At 40.4% G+C, this 27,194-nt stretch overlaps 1 protein-coding gene and 1 pseudogene across 1 annotated transcript in view; both read left to right on the forward strand.

Moving 5' to 3' along the window:
• The first annotated feature begins 4,536 nt into the window (after window positions 1-4,536).
• Window positions 4,537-4,926, forward strand: LOC129511140 (60S ribosomal protein L32-like; annotated as a pseudogene).
• Window positions 4,927-11,680: 6,754 nt separating this feature from the next.
• Window positions 11,681-27,194, forward strand: part of SELENOI (selenoprotein I) — a 43,181-nt gene continuing 27,667 nt past the window's right edge. The window contains exon 1 of the mRNA XM_055327200.1: window positions 11,681-11,870. Coding sequence (XP_055183175.1) covers window positions 11,814-11,870 — 57 coding nt within the window. The 5' untranslated portion in view covers window positions 11,681-11,813. The remainder of the gene's footprint in view (window positions 11,871-27,194) is intronic.

Below are 27,194 nucleotides of genomic sequence, written 5' to 3' on the forward strand. Positions count from 1 at the left end.
AAATATCCTTCACAGTATAAAATCCAACCTCTTAAAATCTGACTGATGTAATGAGATGGATAGAGGCCATTTGTTTGTTTTTTTAAATATTTTATTTATTTATTAATGAGAGACACAGAGAGAGAGAGCGTGCCCGGCAGAGACACAGGCAGAGAGAGAAGCAGGCTCCAAGCAGGGAGCCCAACGTGGGACTCAATCCCGGGTCTCCAGGATCAGGCCCTGGGCTGAAGGCGGCGCCAAACTGCTGAGTTACCCAGGCTGCCTGATAGAGGCCATTTGATGGGTCACAACTGCCAAGAGGAACTGAATTGATCACACAATACTCAGGTCAAATAAAAATGAAGATGAGTATGACACTGTCTCCTTCAACTTGGGGTAGAATTATTTAGGCCTTTATCTCACAGCTAGAGAATAAATCCCACCAAATAGGAGTTTGCATTCAATTAACATTCCACTGTTAGGGCAACAATATACCCATATTAAAAATATAAAAGCAAGAAAAATACCCAATTTATTTTAAAAAAGCAACTTTGATTTTAGATTATCAGAGCGATGCAGGCTTGTTGGAAAAAATTAAACTAATTAAAGACGATATGTAATTTAGAAACTGAAAATACTTATGGCTCCTTTTCTGGTCATAAAATGAACCAAACTGTATACTTTGCTTTTGAGTTATTTACTTTAAAAGTGTTATGTTTCCTGTTCTTGTTTTTAAAAATAAAACCACAACTTTCATATTGCTCTTTCACACACAAAAGAAATATACAAATAAGTTGTTTTTCACTTAAATGTGGTTCTCAGATAGTTTTTTCTTGAAAGTCTGTGAATTTTTAACAAATTAACAAAGGAAATTTATTAAAGAATGGCCCAAGAAGTGGAAATAACCTGCCATATACAAATAGAATGAATAAACAAATTATAGTTTTACAACGTACCACTGTACTTTAAAACCATGCAGAAATTAAAATGAATGAACAAGATCTAAGCATATATGGATATGGATCAACCTCAAAATGATGTTAAGTCTAAACATTTTGTCAATGGGCAGCCTGGGTGGCTCAGTGGTTTAGCATCACCTTCGGCCCGCAGCGTGATCCTAGAGACCTGGGATCGGGTCCCCCGTCGGGCTCCCTGCATGGAGCCTGCTTCTCCCTCTGCTGTGTATCTGCCTCTCTCTGTGTCTCTAATGAATAAATAAATACATCTTTAAAAAAAATAAAAACTTTGTGAATGGTTAGGAATAGTGGGATCCCATTGAGTACACATACACATACACACCTGTATGCCCCAAATAATGCCATATTGAATCTGAATGTGAACAGAAAAGGAATGATAAACAACAACCTCAAGATAGTGGTTACCTCTGGGGATAAAAGAGAAAGAGACAATAAAGATCTGGAGCTTCAGCTGAAACAAAAAAGAAACAGAAGTCCTGAAGCATGCATGGCAAAAGATTAATAACATCTGTTAACTGGTGGTGGTGGTGGTGCGTGGATCAGAAGTATATTATTTTCTATATGTTATAGTTAAGATGGATGATGATGATGATGATGATAATGAAGAGAAAGATGAGGAAACCTTCCTGGGTTTGACTGGTAAGAGAATATTTGGGGGTACCTGGGTGGTTTAGTTGGTTGGTTTAGTTGGTTTAGTTGATCTCAGCTCAGGTCTTGATCTCAGGGTCGTAAGTTCAGGCTCTGGGCTGGGCTCCATGATGGGCTTAAAATATTTTTTTAAATACTTAAAAAAAAGAAAAGCATTTGATTCATCCTTATGCTTTTTCTGCTAAAAGGTAAGTTTGTGGATGCCGTATACAGCATGTCTTTACATATTCTAAACACACAGATGTCCTTCTTTTTTCTTCCAATGATCACACCTTAATATTTATACATGTATGTAGGTAATCCCTGTGCCCCATGTGGGGCTCAAACACACAACTCTGAGATCAAGAGTCCCATGCTCTTCTGACTGAGCCAGCCAGGCACCCCACATGCTTTAATATTTAAAGACAAAGCACAGACTTTTTCTATTATTTTAATTTTTTTAAAACATACACATTTGGTCTAACAGCCAAAATGCACAGAGGAAATGCACTCCTGCTCTGCCCCCGATGGTCCTATCCTGTGGTTGATGCTGCAGTGGGCCCTCCACCTCTCTAACACGCAGCAATTCATTGTTGTTGCTCTGTGCTACAGATGCATGCTATTATGATACATTTGCTCTGTTTCTTAACATGGGCATGTCCCTCCCCACATCTCCGTTCTAAGATAAAACCCAACAGTTGTTAATGGCCAGGGTACATCCTTCTGATTGGCATCAGCGGGAGAGTGAGGGGATGTTCTGGTTAGGAGTTTAGTGGAAGGGGTGGCATGCCCAGAGCAATGGTCTGCACTACTGCACTCTGGTATCAGAATGGAGACAGAGATGATGTAAGTCAGGACAGCATGAAGGGCACAGATGAGGTGGGGGCTCTGTGAGATAAAATAGGAGTTTTACCCTCACCAGGTTTAGATAGAATCAATGTGCCAACATTTCAAATAAAAATAAAAGTAATCCAAATGATCCACATAATTGTTGAATCAATATTTTGTACACCTGAAACTAATATAACATTATATGAAAATTAATCCAGGGATGCCTGGGTGGCTCAGGGGTTGAGCTCAGGGTGTGATCCCAGGATCCAGGATAGAGTCCCACACTGGGCTCCCTGTGAGAAGCCTGCTTCTCCCTCTGCCTATGTCTCTGCCTCTCTCTCTGTGTCTCTCATGAATAAATAAATCTTTAAAAAAATTAATCCAAATAATCAGCAATTCAAATACTACCAAATTTCAATTTTTTTCTACCAAGACAGCTTAGCTATAGCAGTAACAATCTTTTGGCCCTTCTTATCCCTATTCTCATACCCAACCAGAAAGAGAAGTCCAATACGAGAAATTTGTTCATGCTTACACCAGATTCTTACAACTACCTCCCTATCGATAAAAGACAGGTTATCCTGAACAAGCAGCCTATTAACACAATGACGTATCCCTTCCTTCTTTATGAAATATTAGAACTTTACAGTTTTATACTACATTGCAGGACTTTAGAGTTATACAGTTTTAGCTTCGCACAATTTACCATAATGTTCTGGCAATATGTCTTAAAAAGTACCAAATTCGAAGCAACTTTACCTAAAATAATAAAAAGCTCATAAATTATAAACACCTAGTTCATGATATTCTTTTATCTTTCCCTGGTCATCAATACACTTTTTGGTTGTAGGAAGTATGTACGTATTATTTTGTGCTTTTCTTTTTAATATAATGCTATTTTACTTTTAAAAAATTGAGATAAAATTCACTTAACATAAAATTTTAAAGGGTACATTTCAATACTTTTTAGTATATTCCCAAGGGTGTACAACATCACCACTATCAGTTCCAGAACATTTCATCACCCCAAAATAAATCCCATACCCATTAGTACTTATTCTCAATCCTCTTCACTCTTATCCCCTGGTGATCATGAATCCACTTTGTCTCTATGGATTTACATATTCTGGACATTTCATACAAAGGGAACCATATAGAATATGGTCTTTTGTACCTGGCCTCTTTCACTTAGCATAATGTTTAAAGGTTTATCCATGTTGTACCGTGTATCAGTCCCCCATTCCTTTTTATGAGTAAATAATATCACATTGTTTGAACGTTCACATTTTGTTTATCCATTCATTAGTTGATAGACATTTAGGTTGCTTCTATTTTTTGGCTATTATGAATACCACTCCAGGAGTGGTATTGCTGGGTCATCTGGTAACTCTGTTTAACTTTTTGGGGAACTGTCAAAGATTTTTCCCACATATGCTGCATCGTTTTGCAATTCCACTAGCAACAACATGCAAGAATTCCAATATCTCCTCATCTTTGCCAACACTCATTATTTACTGGAGTTTCCTCTATATTTTTTGTACCTACTTTTTAAAAAGATTTTATTTATTTATTCATGAGAGACACAGAGAGAAAGAGAGAGAGAGCAAGGGAGAAGAGAGAGAGAGAGGCAGGCAGAGACACAGGCAGAGGGAGAAGCAGGCTCCATGCAGGGAACCTGATGTGGGACTCGATCTCGGACTCCAGGATCATGCCCTAGGCTGAAGGCAGGCGCTAAACCACTGAGCCACCCAGGGATCCCTTTATCTTTTTAATGATTATATATTTTATCACACTGATTTACCATAGTTTACAGTTTGGTTCCTTAATTCATTGGACATTTTGATTGTCTGAATTTCCCCCCTGCAATGATAAAATATGGCTCTTTCTGAATCTTGGCAATGGAGATTCTTATCTTTCAGATTATTTCCTGGAAGTATGTTCTTCCAAACTGGAGTTACCAGGGCAATGAGTATGAAAAGTATTACAGCACCTGTTGCTGCCAGCAACATACATTTCTCTATTTCCTCATAGTCTAATTTAATTCAGTGAAAACTTACTAAAGCCCCTCTGTTCCTTGCTGCTCGCTGCCAGCAGAGATGGCAGCCACTTCCTACTCCACACCATGGATGCCCTCTGACTTCTAGTGAAGCCCAAGATTTTTAAAAAGGGGACCAAGAAGTTCCTCTGGCACCAACCAAACCAATAATGTCAAAATTAAGTGCAACTGGAGTAAACAGAGTGCGCAGAAGATCAAGGGCCAGATCTTGATACTCAGTATTGATTATAGGAGTAACACCAAAACAAAGCACACGCTACCCAGAAGCTTCCAGAAGTTCTTAGTCTACAATGTCAAGGAGCTTGAAGTGCTACTGATGTGTAACAAATCTTACTGTGCAGAATTGCTCACAATGTCTCCTCTGAGAACTTCAAAGGCATTGTGGAAAGAGCAGTCCACCTGGCCATCAGAGTCACCAATCCCAATGGCAGGCTATGCAGCAAAGAAAATGAATAGACAGCTTATGTGCATGCCATATTTTATGTTAATAAAACCATAAAATTACCACCCCCCAAAAAAAAGCTTACCAAGGACTTACTGAGTACTAGGCATTATGCTAGGTCCAGGGTTTACAGATGTGGTCCTTACCCTCAAGGCACTCAGAGTTCAGTAAGACAGATAAGAAAATATATTATTTCATAACATGTAAGTATGAAGAAAGAAGTATTCACAGGATGCTGTGGAAGCACAGAGAAACAGTGGGAACTCAAACCCATAAGCGTGTCAGGGGAGCATTGGGAGGATGAGTCAAAGATAGGAATAAAGACAAAAGAAATTCAGAGCAATCAAGGAGGCAGATGTTTCAAGGAAACAACAGCAGGCAGTGGAAGCTGATAAAAAGTCAGAAAAAAAGTCAGAAAGTGTCCATGTGATTTAGCAACAAAGTGGAAGAGCCTGGAAACAGCCATTTCAGTGGAGCTGGTGAGGTTGGAAACCAGACTGGAGAGGGTTGAGATGAGTGGGAGATTTGGAAGAAAGAGACAGATTATGTTGAGTAAACAAAGCCTTGTGACAAGGGTTTTTACTGTTTAGTTTGTTTTGACAGTCTTTTTTTTTTTTAAAAGATTTTAATTATTTATTCATGAGAGAGGCAGAAAGAGAGAAGCAGGCTCTATGCAGGGAGCCTGACGTGGGACTCGATCCTGGGTCTCCAGGATCACGCCCCAAGCCTAAGGCAGGCGCCAAACCGCTAAGCCACCCAGGGGTCCTAGCAGTCTTTTTTTTTTTTTAATACCTTAAAACAATTCAAGCATCATTTAGTGGTTCCCAATCTCTTCCTGATGAAGCATACTTACTCTTTTAGCTATTGTAGCTAATCTGAGGTGGCAGAGTGTTTGCAAAGATGGTTGCAATAATGCCTCCCCATCCTTGCGTGCAGGCTCCACTGCCAGGTGACTTTGCCATTCCATCTATTAAGAGGTGAATCTATTTTCCTTCCCATGAATCTGGGCTGGGCTGCTTGCTTGCCCTGTCCATGAGAATGAGACAGAAGTGACACTGTGACTTCTGAGCGTAGGCCTTGAAAGGCCTCACGGTTTCCACTCCTGCTGTCTTGGGATAGTAATAAGACCATCAGGACTAGCAGGACTGCCCAGCTAAACCCAATCCCAATTCCCAACCCACAGAATTAAAGCAAATAAAATCGCTGTTATTTTAAGTTACTAAGTTTTGTGTGATCTGTTCCGTGGCAATAATTAGCTTTTACATCTGCTGAACCTTTTATTTTCTTGCAGCTCATGCCAACTAATAGGACATTTCATAACGAAAGGCTAAGTATCATTAGTCTATCAAAGAGCTATTTCCATATCTTATCTCCTTGATTATCTAAATATTAAATCAGTATCTATAAGATATCAAAGTCTTTATTTAGAGTTTTGTTTTGATTCTCTTGGTTTCTTATCCTTAGGTCAATTCTCTAAGACAAAATATCTCACACTTTTAACAGTAAACTTTTTAAAAAGGGGGTAGTGAGGGGAGGAGGGAAGAAAAACTGAAGAGCCAGGGCAGTACTGGTCATTCACAGAATGCAGTAATAATGTACTCCTTGCCTGGAGTCCATGTTTTATTCAAATTTGTATCTCCAAGGTCTGTAATGGTTTCTGTATTTGACACATGGCTAGAGTTCAACAAGGATACAGGAAAAGATAATGAAGTTGTAACTTCTACACATTGTTTCATATTTGTAGGTCTTGTTTTCTGAAAGTAGAGCGGGCTTTTGCTACAGTTCAGCAGGCAGCACAGCCTTGGGTGTAACAAGGAAGATCTCAAAGCCTTATGTGGTAGACATCTATTTGGCAACTATTGCCTGAACCTCTGTCTCAGCTTTTTGGGGATTCCTACAGGAAAATGAAGCATGGCAATATTTCCTACTCTCTTGCACTTAGGTTTTTCTGCTAGTACCTTTCTCTTTCACTGAAAATTGTTGATCTTGATTCCAGAGATCTCGGTTTCATGAAGACAAAAATAATTCTTACTCAAAAATGGGGTGTTGGGGCACCTGCATGGCTCAGAGATTGAGCATCTGCCTTTGGCTCAGGTCGTGATGCTGGGATCCTGGGATTGAGTCCCACAACAGGCTCTCTGCAGGAAGCCTGCTTCTCCCTCTGCCTGTGTCTCTGCTTTTCCGTCTTTCATGAATAAATAAATAAAACCTTAAAAAAATGGAAGGGTATCTTGTATGGCTCTATGTTCAAACTGGAATAATAAAAATAGTGGTTATATTTGGTTATATCTGCAGATCTGACATTAGATAAGCCAAAAAGGAATACGGAGAAAGGAATAAAGAATAAGGAGATGGGGTCATGCCACAATGGCTACCCATCTGAAAGATCTGTACTTGGTTTACCTAGAGTTCTTCTTCCATTATAGTGCAATAATAATGGGGAGAGGGATGTTTGTGTAGGAGAGGTATCAATTCCCTCCTCAGAAAATACAGATGCTGGGTCACTATCAGAACTTCAAGGATGCTCAAAATAAGCCCAATATAAAATTTTGTGTGAGATCAATTTTTAAAAAATTTTATTTTTAAGCAATCCCTACACCCAACGTGGGGCTTGAACTCACAACCCCGAGATCAAGAGCTGCATGCTCCGTCACTGAGCCAGCCAGGCACCCCTGTCTGAGATCAGTTTTTAAAAATATTTCTCTTTTTATGTATAACAGTCATGTTCATGAATAATGGCTATTAAAGAGAAATAATCACTCATCTCCAAAACAAGAATGGTTATGTATGCAGAGTCTAAATAAATTACTAGACCTGTCATTTTACTCTTATCATACTAGGCTCCTGGTTCCTTCTGAACCTTTACACTAATTCTCTCTGGGTTTTGCATGACTACGGACACAACTGAGTTTGTGTTCAAAGATTAAAGGAACAAAAATGGCCAGAAAACCTTTGGGAGGCTGGTGGGGTGACAAGTCCCAGAATAGCAGAGACACTACCCTCCTCTACTGACAAGGGAGGTAGGAGGTACAAAGCAGCATTAGCTTATGCTGAATCCCAGTATGTTGCACAGACTTTTTCTGTGATCAAGAATTTTTTTTAAAAGACTTTATTTATTTATTCATGAGAGTCAGAGAGAGAGAGAGAGAGCCAGAGACACAGGCAGGGGCAGAAGCAGATTTCCCACAGGGAGCCTGATACTAGACTCGATCCCTGGACTCTAGAATCATGACCTGAGCCAAGGGAGATGCTCACCAACTGAGCCATCCAGGTGCCCCTGTAATCAAGAATTGGATTGATGACCCACTCAAATAGAATTTCTACACATTGTTACCTAGTAGGATTATGTTTGAAATACGTAAAATACAGCAAAGCCCAGGCAGACAAAACCTAACTTGAGAAGGTTTACTCTAGCAAGGGAATTCCATTTTTAAGAAAAAATAAGCAACTTAATGAGGTTGTTCAGTTATTTCCTAGTGTCCACCCCCCTCCAATCATCTCTAGCCTTGACTTGGGAATTTCCCCTTTTAAGGATCTTACCATGGTAACTTGTAGAAGCAAGGTGTAGTGGAGAAATTATGGAAGTTTGATGATTTGTGTTCTTATTCCAGTTTTACCACATACTGGGTGCCTTGGGTGAGACAAATATTCCTTCTGTTATTCTGTTCTGTACAATTAGGCCCATGCTCAGGCTTGTTAAGATGATCTAGTGAGGTGTGCCTGAGTGGCTCAGTTGGCTAAGTGCCTGCCTTTGGCTCAGGTAATGATCCCAGGGTCCTGGGATTGAGCCCTGCATCAGATTTCCTGCTTAGTGTGGAGTCTGCTTCTCCCTTTCCCTCTGCTCATGCTTTTTTTCTCTCAAACTCTCAAATAAATAAAATTATTATTATTTTTTAAAAAGATGATCTAGTAAGATGCCGAATTCTTTTGTGAATCATAGAATTGATTAGTATTAAGGCATTACTGTTATTTTAAAATGGAAACCAAATCATCGCTGTTTTATAAGCATCCTCGGGAAACCCTGACCATTTTTTTTACCGCTTTAATAACTTATATTGGAGTTTTTAAACTATATTAATCTTTAACTTCCAATTTCTAGATATCTCTATTTATCTGACAGCCTCTTACTTAGGACTAAAAAAACCCAGAAATGTCAGGAGTGAAAACACTTTCCCCCCACCCCAGGTTATATTACAAAGGTGATAACATTGCTTCTACTACAAATATTTTCTATGATGATCATTCTGGAAGGCAGAAAGTGTGATTAGTGTATGACATGTAGAAGAGATAAACTTCAGTGAGTGAGGAGGCAGACAAGGGATAGGTAAACACAGGTTGGTTTTTTTTTTTTTTTCTATCCCCCACAGGTCTTATATCAAAAATCATTTGAGGCATACCTGGATGGTTCAGTTGGTACTCCCATTGGATCTGCGCTGAGTGGGGAGTCTGCTTGAGATACTCTCTCTCCCCCTGCCCCTCCTCCTACTCTTTCCAAAATAAATAAACATATCTTTAAGAAATAATTTGATATGAAGATTTAAGAAATCTTCATATTGATTAGAAGAAATACACAGTGGATGAAATCTGTAGCATATTCCTTGGAAGGTAGCTTTTTTTTTTAAATTTAGAATCCAATTTTAATTTAGATTATATTCATCCAAACTCCTTCAACAAACACTTCACCTCAACAACTTAGTTCAGTACAATGCTTAGTTTCCCTATCCCCAATGTGGGGGTCAGGCAGTTCCACTGGATGTGAGTTCACTGTATGTCAGCCAGCACGTCAGAGCCAGCTTCTCTTCTCACCAGGTTGTGCTAATGGAGCAGCTCCCATGCTTGCAGCTGTGATCCAGAGGGTGTCTATGCTGAATGCAGAAACTGCCATGACACTGGTCACAAGCCACCTGCAGCATCTCTTCTTGTACCCCACTTTTGAGCATCAGTATGTAAAAATCTTTTTTTTTAAGATTTTATTTATTCATTCATGAGAGACACACAACAGAGAGAGGCAGAGACACAGGCAGAGGGAGAAGCAGGCTCTCTGCAGGGAGGCCAATTCGGGACTTGATCCTGAGACCCTGGGACCACAACATGAGCCAAAGGCAGACGGACCGCTCAACCTCTGAGCCACCCAGGCACCCGTAAAAATTTTCTTGAATGCAAAGGGACATTTATGTGCAGCACGAGTAAGATAATGAGTACACTGTCCAAAAGTCTTATTTAGTGCAAATTCAGTTTTCTATCTATACACAGAAAGGATTTAAATACAGTACATGCATAAAGGAAATACTTTTATGTTCAAGGAGGTGGTTTCATAGTTTTCCTTTCATTAGAGCCAATTTCCCTCCTAAAGGGAGATTCACATTTCTAATGTCCTCAAAGCAGATGGTGCACAGCCCATCAAAGAGATCTTTGCTCATTCATTCAACAAAATGTATTAACCATGTATTATCTGCAAGGCACTAGACTATAGGACATGGGGGATGTTAGGATGTACAAGATACAAATTCTCTTCTTAGGACAAGTGAGGGGAAACAGTCACTCAAGCTTATTGATCCTCTGCCATGTACCAGGTCCGATGACAGAGGCTTTGTATCTATTACCTCACAAGCATCTCATACTTTAGAAGGTAAGACACACGCGGAAATAATAATATGCCTGGCATATACTGAGCGCCTATTAATTAACTGTTTAATGAATGAATATAAGGAACCTAAGAGATCTCAAAATATAATCACCCTTGTTTAGAGACCCAGAGATTGAGAGACCCCCTTAGTGGTTTCCGGTGCCAAGAATCTCACTTCGGGTTGGGTAGACCACTTCCGAGCTGTGTAACGAATGGTCTGACCCTGGGCAGGTCAGGTCATCTGAATTTTGATTTCCTAATCTGCGAAGTGGGGAAAAGTGCCTGCCACTTCATAGTATTGTTTTGGGGGTTGGTGAAAACCTATGTAAGGTTTTCCGCAAAGAAGGCGCTCAAAAAAAAAGTGGTAGAAACTCTAAGACTACATTTTACTATCGGATGGATACACTCGAGCTGTTGATCTAGTGTTCATTCTACAACCGGCTCCAGTTAGGTGCACACGCTTCCTGCAAACGCACTTAAAGACCCCTAGGGACGCGGAGACCAGTGCTTCTATCTGGTGGGAGACATTAGCAACTGCAGTTTGAGTGGAGAGGCCTGAGGGACGTCTCCGGCGCCCTTTCACGGCCCTTTAACCTGCAAAGAGCCTGCCACCGACGTGCCCCACCGGCTTCTCGACCTCTCATCACGAATCCTGAGCACCCACCGCGCGCAGCGCGCCGTGCCAGGAGCTTGTAGCGAGCCAGGCACACATTCCTTCTCCGGGCTTTTACGTCACAGCTTGAGGGAACTAAGCTCTCTTCCCCGACGTACTCCTGAACTGGTTCGTAGGAAATCAGCCTACCCTCAACGTTAGCCCGAAACCTCCACACGGGAACCATACACAAAACCTCCCGCCTCTCGCGGCAGGGAGGAGCAAGGCCTCCTGGGAAATTGACCTTTAGCCTCCACTCAGTCCTTACTTCAGCTCACCAATTTTGACGCTAGCGAATGAAGCGACGAGAAAATCTGGGAGGCGGGACTTAGTGTTGTCTGATCCACGCTGATTGGACAGCGACGGCGTGAGGGGATGGACCGCGTGAGCAGGCTGGCGACCCTCCCTCGGTGGGCGGGGAGAGGTGGAGGCTGCGCTTGCGCACTGGGGAGGCGGCGGAAGTGGCCTGAGGTGGCTACGCGTGCGCGGTGGGAGGAGCGCGGCTCCACTAGCTCCTTTGCCAGCGGAGTCCTCCCATCCTTGCCCAGCTAGTGTGGTGCTCGTGTTTCCGCACCTCGTCGCGGAGAGTCGCTGCCGAGTGGGCGCTCGGTGTTCGGGTCGTCATGGCTGGTTACGAATACGTGAGCCCGGAGCAGCTGGCCGGCTTTGATAAGTACAAGGTAGCGCGGGGCCCCGCGGACGCCCCTCTCCCTCCTCTTCCCGGCCTCTCCCAGGGCGGCTGAGGGGCAGGCGCGGTCCGTGTCACCTTGTGCCGCGTGGCTCCGAGCGGGCCGGCGGGCGTTTGTCCGGGGGTCCTGCCGAGACCTCGGGCTTTGGGGTCAGGGTGCGTGGGAGCATCCCAGGCCCGCCGCCTACACTCGGTACTCTCCCGGGGGATCGCCTTTTCCGTAGGAGACGGCTCGACGAGAGTGGAACCGGAGAATTCCCTGTGCTTCTTTACTTTATTATTATTATTGCTATTATTATGTTAGCTGGTGCGGTCCCCGTCGTGGTGTCTTAATTGCCTTCATTTTAACGAAGCCTCCTCCTGCCTCTTGCATACAACTCAGATAGAGATGGTTTTTGGCAGAGGAGGCCCGGGGAGGGGGAGTAACTACTGAGGCCATTCTGCTGATGCGCTCCACTTCTACTCCCAGGAAGGAGGCTTCCTCAGCAGTGGCTTGTGGCGCTGGGGCTGCCAGTTGAAGTAACTGCACAGAAGGGACTGTGTAGTAGGAGGAGTGCGGGCTATGGAGTACGTAGAAACCTGATACCAAACTCTAATTTCTTTGCATGGCGTGGGGCCAAGTAATAGTCTCTGTCGTGCAAAATGATTATAGGGATTTGTGAGGGGCCTGACACCGAATGGGCCTCCAGTAAATGCTGGCTGTTAACTTTCCTCCACATCTGGTTTTCCTCCCCTCCTCCCTTAGCAGTGAATGACTCCACTGTCCATCCAGTTTTCCAGGCCCGAAATCTGGGCTGTAACCTTTCATCTTCGCTAACTGTCACTTTCGCTCTTGATTCCTCTACCTCACCCACCAGGCAGTGAATCACTCGGTTCTGTACCTTCTATCATTGTTAGCCTCGCTAGAAGAAGAGTGATTCTATTATCACTCTTCCCACATACACTTTAGGTAATCTTTATCCTTTAGAACCCTTTTGGAATACATTTGCAGAAAAATCATGAAGGTAGTAGAGCTCCCTTATGTCTCATACCCGGTTCTCCCTATTATTAACATCTTACATTAGTATGATACCTTTGTCACGATTAATGAACCAATATTTACACATTATTAACTGAGGTCTATACTTTACTTACATTTCCTAAGTTTTCACCTAATACCCTTTTTCTGTTCTGGGATCTCATCCAGGATATCACATTTTATTTAGTTGTCTCCTTAAGCTCCTCTTGGCTGTGACGATTTATCAACTTCCCTTCTTTTTTGATTGCCTTGATAGTTTTGAGGAGTTCTGGTTATGTATTTTGTAGAATGACCGTCAGTTGGGATTTGTCTGTTTTTCGCATAATGAGGCAAGGGTTATGGGATTTGGGGAGGAAGAGCAACGAGACGAAGTGCCATTCTCATTACATCATATGGAGAATACATGCTATCAGTATGACTTATCACTGTTGATGTTGACTTTGATCACCTGACTGAAGTAGAGTTTGTTAGGTTTCTCCCTGTAAAATTACTCCCTTTGGAAACAAGTTGCTATGAGCCCTCACTTGGTAGTGGTAGTTCCAACTTAAGTTCCACCTCCTTGAGGGGAGATTATTGACATAATTTGTTGGGAATTATGCATGGAAGATTCGTCTTTTCTTCCCATTGTATATTTATCCAACCATTTATTTATACCACTGTGGATTCACCAGTATTTATTTTATATTTTGGATTATAATCTATTACTACTTTATTTTGTTGCTTGCCCACATTTACTTTTGCCCTTACAGTCTTTTCTGTCTGTTTCATAATGATCTTTAAAAGGGATCTCTGGGTGGCTCAGCGGTTTGGCGCCTGCTTTTGGCCCAGGGCGCAATCCTGGAATCCTGGAATCGAGTCCCGCATCGGGCTCCTGGTGTGGAGCCTGCTTCTCCCTCTGCCTGTGTCTCTGCCTCTCTCTCTCTGTGTCTATAATAAATAAATAAATGAATGAATGAATGAATGAATGAATCTTTTTTTTTTAAAGTGCATCTAGTCATATTACTCCTTTGCTTAAAACCCACCACTGTCTTTCCATTGCTTTTGGAATGAAGTCCTGAAGTCCAAAAATCCATAACATGATCTACACTGCTCTGAATGATATGGTCCTTGCCTGTCTTCAGCTTCATGTTATGCTCCTCACTGTCTACCTCTGCCAGAATTAGTAGCCATCTCCTCCCCCACCACTCCCTTTTCTTATTTATTTATTTATTTATTTATTTATTTATTTATTTATTTATTTTTATTATTTATGAGGAACACAGAAAGAGAGGGGGAGAGAGAGAGAGAAAGAGAGGTAGAGGCAGAGACACATGGAAAGGGAGAAGCAGGCTCCATGCAGAGAGCCTGATGGGGGACTCGATCCCAGGTATCCAGGATCAGGCAGGCCCTGGACTGAAGGCGGCGCTAAACCACTGAGTCACCCGGGCTGCCCTCTTTTTTCACATTTTTAAGTCATGTTGTTTAGTCTGCCAGGAATGTAGCTTCCCTTCCCGTTTACATTAATATTCATGTCTTCACTTAAATTGTATTTCCTCAGAAGCATTCTCTAAGCTCTCCTCTCCCCTTAAGCATGCTGTCAGAGTACCCTCTGCTCCTTTATGGAATTTGTTAGTGTGTCTCCCTGTTAGAATGTAATACCAAAAAAAAAAAAAAAAGAATGTAAACCCAAGTGGTTAGACTTGACCACCATGGCCTGACCACAGTACCACTGTGCATACTAGGAACCCAATAAACATATGTAGAATGAATGCATAGCTGAAAAAATCATAATGGATTTTGCCTAACTAGAATTGGAAAAACTGTAAAGGACTTTAGCAAGTCATATAGGACATTCATATGCTTTCAAGCAATATGGTGTCATACAATTTTGACCTGAGGTGCTGACACGTCTTAAAATTTAAGTGGAAAGAAGTCCCAGAGCCTTCTTAGTAGCCCTGGCTAGAGCTTCACAACTTCATTAAAGAAGGTTATTAACCCAGATATGTCCTATTTTGCCTTCAGCTCTACCCCTTTCTCATTATCTCTTCTGCACTGTAAATATTGACATATAAATTTTTTTTCCTTCCCAGGATCTGGCTTTCTGGGTCCAAGTACCAATAGGATAGCTGTTTCACTTGCAGCAGTGTCTGTAATATGGAATCTAATTTTTCTTATAAAGCAGTGTTCCCTAAATTTATATTTCCAACCAGATAGGTGTCCTAAATTACAGGAAATTTTAGTGTGCTTTTCTATTCCTATCTTTTACCCTCTTCCGTTATCTGACTCACTTCCTGTGTCTGACAACAGATTTTCTATCATCCTGGAAAACAAAGGTCAGTTTAGCAAGTGTCCAATGTTCACTAAAATGTAGTTTGTTGATTTTTAAAAAGGAGGGCCACAAGTTATAACCTAAACTTCTTCAAGTAGAGGGTTCTTAGTATTGTGTTCATATTAAAAATATGAATCCAACGTTATCCAAAAGAAAAACCTCTGTGGTCAGTTTTACTGGAATGTGAATTGTACCTAGAGACCCTTTCTTCCTAAGGATCACACATTCCCATTGTGTGGTCTTCAACAGGAAGTGCTTTATAAATGCTTATTGAATTAAAACAGCTTTTGAAGAAAGATCATCCCATAAATGGGTAAAGACTCAAAACAGTCAAGAGATTTTTATTCCCTGATGTGACCCTGTATATTAGAGCAAAGAGATGTGAGAAAATTTGATAGAATAAAAGCTGCTGGTGGAAAAATTACTTTGAATTAGTTTAATTTCTTTGTCTCCCTAGAGGTACATCTGAAAGCTACAGTTGGAAACCTGGCAGTTATTCAGAATAACTGCTGAGAGGGGTGCACATGTGGGTGGTAATTAGATTTCTGTAGTAAGAAACTAAGATGATTGCTTTTCAGTGCAGAAGAAAGCATGAGATGGATTGTATGTTATGTGCTGCCTTAACACTTGTGTTTCCCATTTGTTACCACAATTTTATTAAGCAGATGAATAATTAGTTGAGAGTCTGCCTTCTCTGTTAGATTATGAGGGTAGGGCCTATAGCTGTCTTGTTCAACATGACCAGGCTAGCACATGAATAGAACGGGTGCTTAACAAATATTTATTGAAGGAATGAGAGTGTAAAAGAATATAAACCATTTTGGAAGTATGGTAAAAAGGAGCTGTCCCATCTCCTGGATATCAGTTGGAAGGATACTTTTGTATTTTGAATGTGACAATGTCTGGCGTTTAACTACCATTTTTTTCTGTTGCTTATTAATGTACCTTTAGACAATTATATTGAGGTATTTTACCTTTGAGAGGCTTATCATCCTTCCTCTCTTACCTGCCCTTTCTTTGGACAAGTCTTTACAGTTGAAGGATTTTCCCACTTGTCTAAGGGCGAAACTTGTATTGTGATTTACCTAATCTGACCTAGGGGAGGCATAGTTTAGTTGATAGTGTAACAGCTAGTTTTAAATTGTATCATTTTGCTTCAGAGAGGAGGTAAGTATTTTTTGAAATAATGTTGCTTGGTTTCAAGAATATACTTTTATTTATTTACTTAAAAATATTTTATTTATTTGAGAGAGAGAGAGAGAGAGCACAAGCAGGGGGGGAAGAGGGGAGAGGGAGGAGCAGGCTTCCTGCTGAGGAGAGAGCCCAATGTGGGGTCAATCCCAGGACCCCAAGATCATGACCTGAGCTGAAGGCAGACACTTAACTGACTAAGCCATCCAGGTGCCCCAAGAATGTAATTTTATGATGAATTGGTTTCTGCTATTATTCTGTTGTTGCACGTCAACAACAACCTGATTGTAGGAACTGTGATACATTTATTAGTATTGCAGTTAACAGGTTATAAAGAGAGACTGTGCATCTTGATGATAATGCCAAAGAGTCTGGCTTCACCCTTACTGGTTCATACAGTTTGATTCTGTTTATTCAGTAAGCATTTATTGAGGGTCTACTCTGTGTCAGGCATAGCACTGGGTCTACAAAATACAGTTAGGTAAGTGCCAGGTGCTATGGGAAATAAGGAGGCAGCTCCAGGGAGTGAGGGTTAAAGCTGAGAAAGGCATCCGAGAGGGGATGGAGGGAAAGGCAGAGCTCAATCTAGAAAAATGAAAGCTGAGTAGGCCCCACATTACCAAAGAGGGAGAAAAAGCTTTACAGAGCCAGAGAGCAGTGGAATGCATAAGGAGTGGAGGCCCAATAGTTTTTTCTGGGAACCATAAGAAGGTACATGTTTAGGTGTAATGGTGGAGGGGCTGGACATGAGGCTGAGGAGGGAGGTGGGGCCCTGTCAAGAGGGAATGCTTTGATGGAAAGGACTGTTAGATTTTACCCTGTGGATCAGTGTTTCTGTGGCCCAAGGACTATCAGCATCAGAATCACCTGGGAAAGTGTTTAAATAGCAGATTCCTAGCCTCACTTTGGGAGATTCAGATTGTGTAGATTACTCTTGTCTACATGTTAAATAACTCAGGCACATGGTAATGCTGTAGATTTGGGAGAACTGTTTGATTTTAAACAGGATCAGATTTAAACTGTTTGATTTTAAACAGGATCAGATTTAATTTTAGGAAGTTTGCCCTGGCAGCTTGTAGAAAATAAATGGGTGGTGTGATCTGGGGACCTTTTAGAATCCTTCTGGATAAACCTACGTAAGAAATGGGAGTGGCCTGAATCTAAGTAGCAGGGATAGAAAGGGAGTGGGGATTCTAAAGATAGAAGTCAAAACTGGTTAACCTACCCACTGAATTTGGCCAGCAGATATGTTTAATTTGGCCCACACCATACTTTGTTTAAAAAATTAGCACCTTCCCCATAAAAATCCAAATTTCTGGATTTGTTTGAAAAACCAGAATAGTGGACAGCATTGGCCCTGAATTTCCTCTCGACAAGACTCTCCCAAAGCTAAATAGTGCTTGCCCTCTTTAAAAAAGGTATTTGCTCTCTAGTTTGCCATTTTCCTTCCACCCCATATGCTTCATGCAGGTCTGCTTTGTTTAGTTTATCCTCCCAGCCCCTATGGACATTTGTTTGTGATCCTTGATTTAAGATTAAAAATTGACAGAACATGGTGACTGAGAACCTGGAGGTGTTGCTGGGGAGGAGTCTGGGATGACACAGGTTCTGGTAAGATGACTGGGTGGATAGAGGCAGTAGTCACTGAGGTAGGGGTTTTGTGAAGCATTAACCCTGGAAAGGTACCCTTGGTAACAATAATACTGACATTTTTTTGGTCTAAGACTTAACCCTCTTGATAGCCCAAGAGGAGGAATTATTAACTATCTGATGAGTAAACAAACTCATGAGAGATTGACCCTTATAGGATAGAAGCACAATTATAATTTAAATGATAAATGATGCTGAATCTGACAGGATAACAGTAATCTTTTGTACAGGGCACTTCTGTTGGATAGAGCGTGTGAAGATGTGGATTGTGGACTGAGAATTGAAGCAAACTTCATGCTCCAAGGAAATATCACCTGTGGATGAATTATCCTCCATTAGAGGAATATTTCTTTAATGATTTCAAAGATTAGAATGCTTTTCTTCTGAGCCAGAGTAGACACTTGAGAAATTCTTAATCTTTTTTTTTCTTTTTTCTTTATTTATTCATGAGAGAGAGAGAGAGAGAGAGAGAGAGAGAGGTGCAGAGACACAGGCAGAGGGAGAAGCAGGCTCCATGCAGGGAGCCCGACGTGGGACTTGATCCCTGGTCTCCAGGATCATGCCCTGGGCTGAAGGCAGCTCTAAACTGCTGAGCCACCTGGGCTTCCTATGATTGCAGGCCAGCTACAGTATACCATATTAATCACAGCATTACCTAGATATGTTACATTTAATTCAGACATATCTTTAGTTGTGCTTGGTCTCCTTGAATAGATTGGGGAGCTGCCCTTTCCCACCTGTCAATACATTCATAAGACTTGAAAAACATTATAGTGACCTTATTTTTTTTTTAAGATTTTATTTATTTATTCATGAGAATACACAGAGAGGAGAGAGAGAGAGAGAGGCAGAGACAAAGGCAGAGGGAGAAGCAGGCTCCATGCCGGGAGCCTGATGTGGGACTCGATCCTGGGTCTCCAGGATCACGCCCTGGGCTGTAGGCGGCGCTAAACCGCTGAGCCACCGGGGCCGCCCCCAGGATTTTATTTTTAAGTAATCTCTACACCCAATGTGGAGCTCAAACTCACAATCCCAAGATCAAGAGTCACATGCTTTACCAACTAAGCCAGCTGGGCACCCCCTTTTATTATTATTTTTAAGGATTTTTTTAAAGTAATCTCTTTAGTGGCTATAGATGTAGATTTATAAATGTCTCATGGAAAGAATTATTTTTGCAGTTGGCAGAGACAAGAGTTTTTCAGAAGGAGTGAAAGAAGGATGGCTGGGGAACTTCTGCAGTATGAGAAAGAATGAGATTAAGTGGTAGATTTCAGAAGGTCACCACATTTTTAGGTGCTATTTGGAAGAAACATCTTGACTTGGTTCTTTTACTATCTTCTGAAACATCAGTTCACTGAGGATGGCCTGTTTTTCTAACTCCTATAATACTTAAATGTGAAGAATTTTACAGAATAAGAATTTGCCCAGTGCATAAGGGAGAGTTGGAGAAGATGTTATAGAGACTGATGGGGGAATCCAGGCACAGAGACCAGGAAGACCATGGTAAATTAGGCAAGGACGTGACAAGTATGTGAGGTACCAAGCTGAGCCTAGTGAGCCGAGTGAAGGAAAGTTGAAATGGCAAGAGCAATATCATTGTAAATACTGAATAATAATAATAATAATAATAATAATAATAATGATAGCAAATGTTCATATAGCATTTACTATGTGCCAGGCATTGCTTTAAGTGCTTTTACATATATTATCTCATTTAATATTCACAAATGCCTTGTGAAGTAGAGGTACTGTTAATTTATTGAGGCACAGAGAATTTAACTTCCTCAAGGTCCCAAAGCTGAGATTGAACCTAGGCAGTCTAGGTTAGGATCCCATTTTCTTCATGCCAGGCTTCCTCTCAAATCTAAGAATGAAAGATAAACTCTGCCTTGTACTTACTGGATGTTTTGTACCAGAAATAGAAACAATAAAATAAGGCCTTCAGTGGATGCTTAATTGGGTTTGTGTCTAACGTTTGCAGGTGGGGAAAACATACAGTGAAAATGAACTATTTTTGTTCTCTTTTCCCTCATTTTAAAATCATTGGCGAAGGCAAGTAAATGACTGTATTTACTAGTCTTACATTTTGTTGTGTATTAAGAACATTTTATATACTGGGTAGCTTTAATTGAGATGAAAGTCTTTTTTTTTAATTAAATTATTAGCTTTGAAACTTAATATTAAGTTCAAAAGAAACCACGTATTAGAGTTTTGACCTTGAGTAACTTAGTGTCATCTCTAAACAGATTTCCTCATCTGTGAAATGGGATAGTATCTGCCTCATAGGATCATTATCAAAATTGAATGAATTAATACTTGTAAAATGCCTGGCACATAGTGGTGTATTAGTGCTAAGTAAGAAATAATACTTGACATTTGTGCCTCCCTGTTTGTGAGTATTGGCCGACATATAACACATGTGTACCTACACTCCAGGAAGTTATACCAAGAGAAAGTGTATTTTAGGAGAGCAAGTTAAGGGTGACAACAGAGAGATAGAAAGAGAAACAGAGGTCTGTATCTAGCTTGGATCCCACAGAGAGACTTTGACTTCAGATTTCTTCTGTTTAATCATATATAATAGTACAACAGGCAGAGTAAGTAAATTGTCTCAAATACCACTTTCCTATTTAAGAATCTGCAGTACCTTCCATGTATTTATCATGTGTCTGATATCCAGATTTCCCTGCAAAGATTTCAAATTTTTCTTCACTTAATGACCTCTCCTTTTGTCCTCTCATCTCGTTACAATTTATTGTAGATTAAGTTTAGCAAGCAAACCTGTTTGACATCATGACTTGCTTGTTCTTACTGCCCTAGCTTCTCTAATCTTCTGTCACCATCTTCCTTCTGACTTGTTAGTAGATGTAAGTGATAATATTGACTGAAAGGAGATCTCATTGTCTACGGAGTTATGTTCTCTGTGAGTATAGTTCTTAAAGTCTTGTATTGATAAAAAGTATTTTAAGAAATTTTAAATTTTTGTCCCAGGGTTAATTGAACCCCTCCTTTTTTTTTTTTTTCCCACTTTAGGTTTGGTGTTTTTATATCATAGATTGTTTCTAGCGTAATGCCTTGTATTTAGTAAATTTAGTGAGTATTTGCTGGATTTTATTATACCTTGTCTCTTGCTTGCAATGCAGTATTTGAAGTTACCATAAGGAGGGATAGATGTTGGCCACTAAACTAATGGTGTAGTTTATCCTTCAGCTGAGGAGTTGTGGGAGTGCTGTTCATGTTTGCTTTCATCAGAGCAGTGGTCCTCAAACCTGAGTGTGCTTCAGACTTACCAGGAGGGTCTGTTGAAAGAGATTGCTGGGTTATACTCCTACTAAAGAGTGTCTGATTCTGTAGTATGTCTGGGGCAGAGTCCCAAGAATTTGGATTCAGTTTGGTGACTACAGTTTGAGAACCACTTCACTGAAGAATTATTCAATTACATTGCAGTCTGAAGAGCAGTATTAATGAACCAAGAAATGGATGTAAAGGAGTAAGAAACTATATTACCATAATGTGTTGGCTCTCATGCATCAGGTAGTCTTATCTTTGTGGGTAGGAGCCTTAAGATATCTCTTAGTAGAAAAGATGATGTAGTGCTTTCAGAGTGGTGCACTAGTTTCCTATCGCTGGGTAACAAATTATCACAGACTTGGTGGCATAAAACAACACATATTTATTATCTCACAGTTTCTATGAGTTAGGAGTCTGGGTATTGGTTAGCCAGCTCCTCTCTCTGTTTAGGGTCTCACCAGGCTGCAGTTAAGATGTCAGCTGGGCTGTGCTCTCATCTGCAGGTTAGGGTCCTCATCCAGGCTTGTGTGGTTGTTGGCAGCATTCAGTTCTTCTCAGTTGTAGGGCTGAGGGTTTTAGCTACTAGGGCTTTCCGACTTTTCCCTGCCACATGGCCATCACCAGAGGCAGTTCACATTATTGCTGTTTGCTTCTTCTTAAAGATCAGCAGGAGACTCCTCCAGATTGCTAAGATGAAGACTTACGTAAAGAAATGTATCATGAAAGTGATATCCCATCACTTTTGTCATATAATGTATCCTTTTTTTTTTTAAAGAGTTCCAATTTTTACTTATTTATTTATGATAGTCACAGAGAGAGAGAGAGAGGCAGAGACACAGGCAGAGGGAGAAGCAGGCTCCATGCACCGGAAGCCCGATGTGGGATTCGATCCCGGGTCTCCAGGATCGCGCCCTGGGCCAAAGGCAGGCGCCAAACCGCTGCGCCACCCAGGGATCCCCCATATAATGTATCCTAATCAAGGCAGTGACATCTGTCATCTTTGCTATAGCTAATCACAGGGTCTGCCCTCAAGGGAGGAGAATGAACCATCAGAGGGAGGAGATTGCTTATACAGGGGCTCCACTCACTGGGGATTACTTTATTGTGTAATAAAGTAAATAAATTGTGTGTCTGCCATAAACTGGAAGTGTCTGCCATAAATTGGAAGACAAAAAGTATATTTTAGATTTCAGTAAATTGGGTCTAAGTGGATCATTATTGTATTTGAACCAAGAAACAGTAGTCTGGTTTCAGACAAAGTGATCAATTTCATAGACGTGTTCCAGAATGAATCAGAAAGGATTTACAGTTCAGACCTTCCTGTTTATTAGCTGTTGTAATCCTTGAATTTTATAGTCTTATCATTTGTGATATAGGTAGGAATAATCTATTTTACAATATCAAGAGAACAGCTGTAATTGTCTGGTGGAAATTGTAAAACATACAAATGTAAACATATATTTTTAAAGATTTTATTTATTTATTTATGAGAGACACAGAGAGAGAGGCAGAGACACAGGCAGAGGGAGAAGCAGGCTCCCTGCAAGGAGCCCGATGTGGGACTCAATCCCAGATCCCGGGATCCCGTCCTGAGCTGAAGGCAGACGCTCAACTGCTGAGCCACCCAGATGTCCCTAAACATATTATTAATAGGGGAAGAGTAAGAAGAATTTCGTCTTGTGAAGTTGAACTTGCTGTGGACTAGTTCGTAGGGGAAAATAGATTTGGTGAGGGGAGTAACATTTCTTTTCAACTCTGATACCTTCTCTACTGCTACTTAAACAAACATGCAAAGTAGATCATGCATTTATTCATTCATATGTGCAAACATTGAAATATGTTTGTTGAGCTCAGGCTGCTGTGTACCAGAAACACAAAAGATCAGGTTGGGAAGTTTTCTCCATTCTCTTTAAGTTTCTTTATATCCCAGTGTTCAGTGAGTCCCACATTTGTATGTGAAAGGCCACTCTTTTGATTGCCTTGATATTTGTTGAGTAAATAACAGTTTTTTAAGTAATTGAGATTCCTTGTTTTATGTTTTGTGCTTAAGTGACTAGCCGGGAGGATTGGGATGCCATTGCTAAAGAACTCTGTTCTAGGTGGAGTACATGTTGGCCAAAATGGATTTTACCCCTGTAAAGGACTTTAAACATCTAAACATAATTGAGCCATGAGTCCTGTCAACAAGGGTCTGACCTCAGTATTGTCAATGAGAGAGATGACTCTTTCTTCTGTTTTAAGAGAGGTTGGTAATGTGTGTGTTTCATTTTAGGGATGTCTGAAAAGTTACTGTGAGCAACATATAAAAACTAGTTTCATATAGCAAACCCAGTTGTGAACTAAAATTGGTTCTTTATGGATATCTTGCTTTTTAGTCCTAAAAACATGGATAATTTCGAACTCAAGAATTTTGGAAATAGTTTTTTAAAATTAGAAATATCATTTTGAGTTTGCATCTGAATTGATTAACAATAAGTGCAGTTTATGAATTACTAATAGCTTGTATTGAGTCACATTTAATGGGTTACTATACTTAACTAAATGTGTTTTATGAGTATAAAGTTTAGGAGTGTCTGGGTGGCTCAGTTGGTTGAGCAACTAATTCTTGATTTTGGTTCAGGTTATGATCTCAGAGTTGTGGGATCAGGTTATCGGTCCCCGCCTCCCCCCCCCCCCCCCCCCCCGCCCCCTTTTCAGGCTCCTTGCTCCCCAGGGAGTCTGAGGATTCCCTCTCTGCACCTCCTCCTACTTGTATTTTTTCTCTTTTGAATAAATAAATCTTAAAAGAAAAGTATAAAGCTTATATTTCAGATGGGTAAAGACAGACTTTATATTAAAAATCATTTAACAGTAAGAATCCTATTTTATATTGTGTAGAAGAAAGACCAAGTAGGGGAAATCTGCTGCTGAGTGTAGATAGTGGAGCATTACTTGGGACAGTGGCCTCAGAGTAATTAATAATTTGTCCAAAGCTCTGTATTTAGTGCCAGGGGCATTAGTTTGTATCATTTTTCTTATCAGTACTGAGAAGGGATTTGAAATATAGTACTTTTGTAAAGGAAATACTTCTATGTCCAAGGAGGCAGTTTCATAATTTCATTTCATCAGAGTCAGTTTCCTTCTTAAATTAAGGGGAATGTCACATTTTTAATGTCCTTCTCCAAAACATATGCTTCAGAGCGTCTTTGGAAGTAATTTAAAAGTAACTGTACTGCTAATCCTAACCTATAGTCTAACCCATAATCTTCTCTGCCTGATGTACTTTGAGTCTTGTACTGGTCTGTGCACTTTGGTCTCCATCCAGTTCTTTTTTTTTTTTTTTTTTGTAGTCAGTACAATCCTTTAAAAATCATTTAAAATATAGATCAGTGTTTGCATTGGGCTTAGAATAAAATCTGGCTCACTGTGGTCTTGCTGGGTGGTATAGGTCCATGCCTCCATTTCATTTCCTGTCATTTTTCTGTGTTCACTAAGCTATAGCTGCATTAGCCTTCCTTCAGTATGTCAAGTATTTCTAGCTTTGTGGCCTTTGCTTGGAAGGTATTTTGTTGTCTTTGCTTGGAAGTTATCTTGGCATGTACTTCCCTCCCTGCTACACCTATGCACACCATACACATGCATACTGCCATACACATATATGTATATATATATATTTTAAAGATTTAATTTATTTATTTGACAGAGAGAGAGTACAAGCAGGGGGAGTGGGAGAGGGAAGAGCAGGCTCCCCACTGAACAAGGAGCCTGATGTGGGGCTTGATCCCAGTATCCTGGGATCATGACATGAGCCGAAGGCAGACTCTCAACCATCTGAGCCACCCAAGCGCCCCTGCCACATATATATTTTTGATTTTTGATTTCTCTTTAGATATAAATTACATATTAATGCACAGATCTTAAGTGTCTTTTAATGAATTTTTACATATGTATATACCCATATAACTACCACCCAGATCAAGATACAGAATTATTTCTGGCACTTCAGAAGGCCCCTATTCAGTGTCTCTCATCAAACTATTATGACTTTTTTGTCATAAATTAATTTGTATGTTTTTTAGCTTCATGTAAGTGGAATCTACAACAGCATGTTCTCTTTAGTGTCTTGTTTCTTTGACTCAATATAGTGTCTCATATGTTCCCTGTCTTCTCATCTTCTTAGACTCAGCTGAGTGTTCTCTCCTTTGAGAAGCTTTCTCTGACTGCTCTGACTAGGAACCCTTCCTACCCTGTGTCCTCTTGCAAAATATGCTGCTTATTTCCTTCACAGTATTTAACACAACTTGTGATTATTCCTTGTTTTCGTGCTTACCATCTATTTACAATGGGCTGTATACTTGGTGAATACAGGGCACATTTTGGTCTTGTTCATCATTGTCTTCTCTGGGCTCAGCACAGATTTGCCTGGCATACTCATAGGTACTCAATCATAAATATTTGTTGGCTTACTGAATGAATGAATGAAGAATGAACTCTGCTTTATTTTGACTTGTATAAAGTAAAAAAAAAAAAAACTTCTGGAACTTTCTGATTTTTGGCAAAATGTCATCTAAAGTCTGATTTTATTAAGATTTTATGAAGTTTTTCTTTTGCGAGAAAGGTAGGCTAATTGCTGTAGATGACAGGACAAGTTTATACCCAAATAAAAATTATTAAATGTACTAAGAGCAATCTTGAGGGAAATGCTTAGAAGTTCTATTATGATCAGCATTTTTACAGAGACTTAGGTGAATGTTGACTTTATCAGCATTATTAGCATGATAAATTCACAAGCTGAGATTTTGGAGAGGCATAGCTACTACCTTGGATAGATGAGTCTGAATCTGAAGCGATCTGGAGGGGATAGAAAGATGAGTTGAATCTATTAAGATGAAATGTTATAATGGTAAATGTAGAGTCTTGTACTTAGCTTCCAACAGTCATCCTCATACCAGCATAGTGAAAGATGGCTTAGGAGTCCAACTGTGTATTGTATGTAAGTCTGCAGAGTGATTTTGTTGCCATAGGAAATTAATATGTTGAGCATCAGAGGAATGTTGAGGGAGAGGGGCTTATGGTCACCGTTCTTTCTACTCATGTGCCACATGAAATGGTTTTTATGCCCTGAATCACATGTTTGTGTTGGTTTAGCAACACGTTGGATTGTCTGGAGCACAGGTTGTCAAACTAAAACCTTTAGACATCTGTTTTTGTGAATAAAATTTTCCTAGAACACAGCTGTGCCCATTTGTTTACCTGTTTTCAGTGACTGCTTTCTTGCTTCAGTGGTGGTGTTGTTTGTTACAGAGACCGTATGGCCTACAGAGCCTAAAATATTTACTATCAGGTGCTTTCTAGAAAAAACTTTCCAACCTCTGGTCCAAAGCACAAGACCTAGATGAGGAAGAAGATTGAAAGCGTGGCAAAAAGAGCAGCAAGAGGAACATGGAATGTTTAAGCAGTTGAAGAGAAGATGTAGGTTGTGACAGGGAGAATGGTTTTCAAGTAACTGAAGCACTGTCGTTTAGAAGAAAAATTGGACCCTTGTCTGCTTAACTTTGTAGAGCAAAATGAAAACAGGTTAGAAAATGTGGGGCATAGGGAGGATTTTGTTGGTGTTTAGAAAAGTTTGTTTAATATGGGTTGGTTTGCTTCTGGAAATAATGAGGGTTTGTTTTTTTGTTTTGCCACTGGAGGCATTTAAAAAGAGGCCAAATAACTATTTTACCTATTTGCAAAGATGAGAGTCAGGTATACAAGAACTAGACATCTTCTGAATTCTTGTGTTCTGAGATTTTGCCTTGGAGTGATTCTCTCAAACCCGGGTTGTGGTTTTCAAGCATTTCTCCAGGGCAGTAGTCTCATCTGGCCTTGCAGACTGA

This window comes from Nyctereutes procyonoides, unplaced genomic scaffold (assembly GCF_905146905.1).
Source record: "Nyctereutes procyonoides isolate TBG_1078 unplaced genomic scaffold, NYPRO_anot_genome, whole genome shotgun sequence".
NCBI lineage: Eukaryota > Metazoa > Chordata > Mammalia > Carnivora > Canidae > Nyctereutes > Nyctereutes procyonoides.